At 44.4% G+C, this 5251-nt stretch overlaps 1 protein-coding gene across 1 annotated transcript in view; it reads left to right on the top strand.

Annotated features, from left to right (window-relative positions):
* Positions 1-4663, top strand: part of LOC119348954 (protein PAT1 homolog 1-like) — a 6700-nt gene extending 2037 nt beyond the window's left edge. The window contains exons 3-5 of the mRNA XM_037616962.1: positions 989-1045; positions 1794-1863; positions 2083-4663. Coding sequence (XP_037472859.1) covers positions 989-1045; positions 1794-1863; positions 2083-4166 — 2211 coding nt within the window. The 3' untranslated portion in view covers positions 4167-4663. The remainder of the gene's footprint in view (positions 1-988; positions 1046-1793; positions 1864-2082) is intronic.
* Positions 4664-5251: the final 588 nt, after the last annotated feature.

The raw sequence follows: 5251 nt of genomic DNA, 5'->3' as shown, positions 1-5251 counted from the left end.
TTTTGTGAAGGTAGAAGTCTGCTTTTGGTTGCGTAAGAAAACCATATTTTTTTTGTGTTTTTTTATTGGTTAGGACTTGATTGAACAAAAGTGTATTTTTAGGACATGGAGGATATATTGTCAACTATGAGCGTTCTTTATAATAATATCTCAGTACTGAGAAATGTAAATTGGGCTGTTGTTACCAGGAAAGGGACGTGATGGTAGGATGCGTCTTTGGATCGAATAAAATTCCTTCTGTTAGCTGCCTTCCTGTTGTTTAGTTTCAGCTTCCGTTGTTCTGGAGCTGAAATGTGTTTCACCGTGGAATTAGGACTTAGTAATCAATAAGTTATTTTTCTCTGGAATGTTGACCTTTGAGGGGTGTTGGTACAAGCTTTCCTTTCTTCTGCACTATGTCCCACCACATACACAAACACCATCGGTGTTTTTGCCATCTGGACTTTTTTGAGTACCCACATCCATTTATTGAGCAGATCTTGTAACCAGGTGCAACTTAAAGTGATTGCTACTTGGTATGGAACTTTAGGTGATACCTTGCAGTATTTCATGGTGCAAATGCGAGCGCATTCTGCCTAACTGTTTTTACTTCTAGTCAGTGCCTGTAAGTGTGTAGGCCTACAGGCTGTAGCTATTATACTGGAATGAAGAATCTGTAGCTACTAGGCTTGTCTGGAGATCAACATGCTTTATTTTCTTTCTTTGTAGTTGATCGCCCAATATAGACTTTCGTAACAAGTATAATGATATAGACCTACCAAACCTTTGACATTACATTCTGAAGTAGCTCAATTTCCACCACTTTCATGTTTAACGTTGCCAATTTGTTTCATAAATCATTTCTAGATTTCCTTATTCTGCAAGTTTTTTCCTACCTACTTTGTAACTTTGGTCACTCTTCTTTCAGCCTTGCTTTCTTTTGACTCCTGTAGTCATGTTCCCTCTATTTTTCATGATGAAAATTTGTCTTGTTCTTATGTTTTTGCAGATTGATTGCATGAGTAACTTGTCTGAAATTGATGATCTTGCAAGCACGTTCGCAAAGGTTAGCAGCCTATATCTAACTTGATTACTTCAGTTGGTGGTCTTAAATTTCATACCTATGGTTATGATATATTGAATTATCTGTAGTTTCAAACGATTTAGTATGTCCAGGATGACCCTTTATGCTCTTGAAGGCTTATTACTTCATGCTCAATGCAGTTCTTTTCCTGCACTATTTCATGAGTCTTTCTAAAATACTCCCTGTGTAAAGTATTCTTAGACGTTGAGCATAATATATGGTCAACTAATATATTGTGAAAAAGATGATCTATTGTGTCAAATTATGCAATCCTGAAAATGACTTTGGAGTACTCTGAGTTATTATATGCTAAGGATAAGTGGATAAAACACTTTTTTTTAATCGGTCACACAAGTTCCAGTTTTAGCCATTCATATATAAGTGGATAAAACACACCATATGCCCAGATTGAATCGGTCGCACAGGTTCCAGTTTTAGCCATTCATATATAAGTGGATAAAACACACCATATGCCCAGATTTAATCGGTCACACAAGTTCAAAATATGGCATGAATCTCCGGATTGCATTCTTACATATCTAAATACCAAAGTTGAAATGTACTAATATGTTAAAAATAAATGGAATAGGTATAGTACATTGTCAAGATCTTTGAGCCTTGTGAGTTAAAACTGAGTATAGGCCCTGGATTCATGGGCCACCTAATGTTTTCCCCTTTTTATTTATCATGGAGTGCCTACTGATACTGAAAAAAAATGTCTTGTCTTCAGTTGAACCGAAGTATTAGTGGAGCAAGGAATCCTGGTGTTATTGGTGATAGACGATCAATTTCCAGGGAAAGTAAGTTGCATTTCTGCCCCCAGTTACTACTGAAGCTTGATACTGGAAAAGTTTCTTCATGTTACATGTAGTCTAAACATAGATATACTTAACATTGTGCTGGCCACCTTATTTAGACATGTTTAATATGGAAGATGATAATCAAACCCTAAATATTGTCCATATACATGTCCAGATTTTCATGTCTGTATTCCCGAGCTAAATATCGTGTTTCTTTAGGTTCTTTGACTACCGACTGGGCCCAGGAAGCAGAGTTCTCGAATTGGGTGGATCATGATATACTGGACAGCGACGAATTTCAAGACAGCAAACAATTGTGTCCTCAGCCACAGTATTTGCCTCAGTTCGGAGAGTCAAAACCATTGAGCCGAACATCATCCTATCCCCTGGAGCCACTACAACACCGCTCCAGTGAACCTATTCTGGGACATAGATCTCCTTCATTTACATCCTATCCTCCACCAGGTGGTGGTGGATTATCTTATCCTGCACAAGGTCTTACGCGGCACTCGAGCATTCCATCACCTGGTGCTGGTTACCAAATGGGTTCTCCAAGTTCGTCACTTACTGGTTCTCCATATAACATGACTGGTCTACCTCATGGACTGCGGTTGGGGCGAAGCATGTCTTACACTTCTGCAGATCTATACGCGAACAACTTGCTGCAAAACGAATGGCCAAATCAAGCTGGTTCGCATGCTTTTGAGCATCTTAATCTACAGCCCAGTTTATTGCAGCAACAACTATCTTTTCCGGGCAGTTCAATGTCTTCGTTGCTATTTTCTCAGCAGCAACAGCAGCAGCAGAGGTTGTCACTAGTTCAACCGCTTCATCATCACAATTACCTAAACATGCAGCCTCACTTGTATCACCATCATTCCCCAGAGATAATAGGCAGGTTTGATCATATTCCTAGTGTGCCTTCACCAAGGGACAAGAGATCAAGGTCAGGAAGAGGAAAACACAGTATACGCTTTTCTCAACAACAATCTGATACAGCTAGCCAGAATGTTGACACTGGAGGAACAAAATTCAGATCAAAGTATATGTCATCTGAAGAGATTGATACTATTTTAAGAATGCAGCACTCTGGCAGTCACAGCAGTGATCCTTACGTCGATGACTACTACCACCAAGCTTGTATAGCCAAAAGATCCGTCAATTCTCAGAAGAAGGTGAATTTCTCCCCCATGTCAATAAAAGACTCCCACTCAAAGTCTAGGTCTGGTGGTGATCAGCATTCATACCTGAAGGTTGATTCTCTTGGAAGAGTGTCATTCTCTTCCATACGTAGGCCTCGCCCTCTTCTTGAAGTTGATATTCCTGCATCTGGTGATGGTCACAAGTCATCTACGAGGCCACTGGAGAAAGAGCCAATGCTGGCAGCCAGAATTACCGTTGAGGATGGTATATGTCTTCTTCTAGATGTAAATGACATTGACCGTGTGTTACAGTCTAGCCAGGCACAGGACAGCAGCTTCCAACTGAGGCGAAGGCGACAGGTCCTCCTTGAAGGCTTAGCTACATCACTTGAGCTTGTCGACCCTTTTGGCCCCAACAAACCTGGCAATTCATCTGGATTGGCCCCGACGGATGACCTTATTTTTCTCCGCATTGTTTCTCTCCCTAAAGGACGCAAGCTCTTGGCACGGTATCTCCGACTTCTTGCCCCTGGAAGTGAGCTAACCCGCATAGTTTGCATGGCTATCTTTCGGCATCTTAGGAGCTTGTTTGGGGGTTTGCCATCAGATTCTGGTGCTGCAGAAACAACAGTTAGTCTTGCCAAGACCGTGTCCTCCTGCGTGCATCACATGGAGCTCAGTGCCCTCAGCGCCTGCCTCGCAGCTGTTGTCTGCTCGTCGCAGCAGCCACCTCTCCGCCCTCTTGGCAGCTCTGCTGGTGATGGTGCTGCTCTAATCATCAAATCAGTACTGGACAGAGCAACTGAGCTACTGGCCGATCCCCATTCTGCAGCCAACTACAGCAGGTCAACCCGTTCGCTTTGGCAGGCGTCATTCGATGCCTTCTTTGGGCTTCTGACAAAATACTGCGACAGCAAGTATGGGAGCATTCTGCAGAGGTTCAGCATGCAGGGATCCAACTCAATGGCTGGACCTGAAGCCTCGAAGGCCGTCAGCAGGGAGATGCCCGTCGAGCTACTGCGTGCAAGCCTTCCGCACACCAGCGAAGAACAACGCCAGATGCTTCTTGACTTTGCTCGGAAATCCATGCCTGTGATCGGCTACAACCACTCGGGCGCTAGCGGCGGGCATTCTACTACTTCCGAACCTGTTCCCGGTTAAAACTATATGTGCTGCTTGTCTTTCAGATGGTGATTGCAGAATTGGGATAGACATGCTTCCTGTTTCGCAAGATGTGTGAGCTTGGAGAAGTTCCGTTGGCTCCGTGTCGAAGTTAGCGTTCCTGAGGCTGTGACTAGGGTGGAGGTTAATTTAATAGAACCAGCATTCTCCTTCATGTGGGTGTATAATACCCGCCTGATGGCTATATCCATGACAGATTGTCCATGTATGTACCCTGTGTTGTAACTGTGCAGTGATGGACCAGATGGAACCTAGTTTTAACCCTTATTTTCTCCCGGTGAAAAACAAGGTGGTGGGGGGTGGCAATGGCTGTGCAAGTAGAGTTTCTATAAACTATCTTGTGGTTGCTTCTTGGTGGTGGACGTGTGGGGGATCTTTGTGTGAGTGGTGGCAGTGTTGAAGCTCAGTTTGGTCTATCCATATGCATTGGTGAGATATGAGATGTGTGTGAGGTCTCTTATTTGTAAGCTTGGTTATGATTTGCGTCTTCTCTCATTTCGTGTTGTTGCATCATTTTTTCATTTAGCGTTATGCTCATTCACTTCGCTCTACAAAATCGGGCTTTTGTTCCTGGAAATTTGTACATACAGGTGAATTTGGCACGCTGTTATCATGTGCAAGCAGAGCAAATGACTGAAGATCGCATGAACTTTGACAGCAACAGCAGACTACTACTCACAGGATGCAGTCGGATTTTCTCACCGTCACTGAAACCGTCTTCCTCCAGTCCGGCCGGCGAGCTCCCTGGGAGCTCGGCGCAGAGCCGCCGTCGCCTTCTCCCTACCCGCCGCGCCGTTCGTCCAACGCGGCAAGGCGTTGGCACCATCGCACCCACCACTCAAAAACTGCTTACCAACCAGTACTCAGCGTCTCAGCCTGTGTTCATCAGTTAAAAACACGGCGAGGCTGGCTTTGGTGCGACCGCCGTCTTCCCACGAAATACCCATCCTACCCTCCCAATCGCCCCGTGCAGTCCACCAGATCTCAGGGGCAAATCCGTAACTGCCAGAAGCTCTCTCGCCCCCCCCCCCCTTCGGAACCATCGCCCCCGCGCCGCGCTACAC

This window comes from Triticum dicoccoides, chromosome 1B (genome assembly GCF_002162155.2).
Source record: "Triticum dicoccoides isolate Atlit2015 ecotype Zavitan chromosome 1B, WEW_v2.0, whole genome shotgun sequence".
Taxonomy (NCBI): Eukaryota; Viridiplantae; Streptophyta; class Magnoliopsida; order Poales; family Poaceae; genus Triticum; species Triticum dicoccoides.
This window is presented reverse-complemented; position numbering and strand designations above follow the sequence as displayed.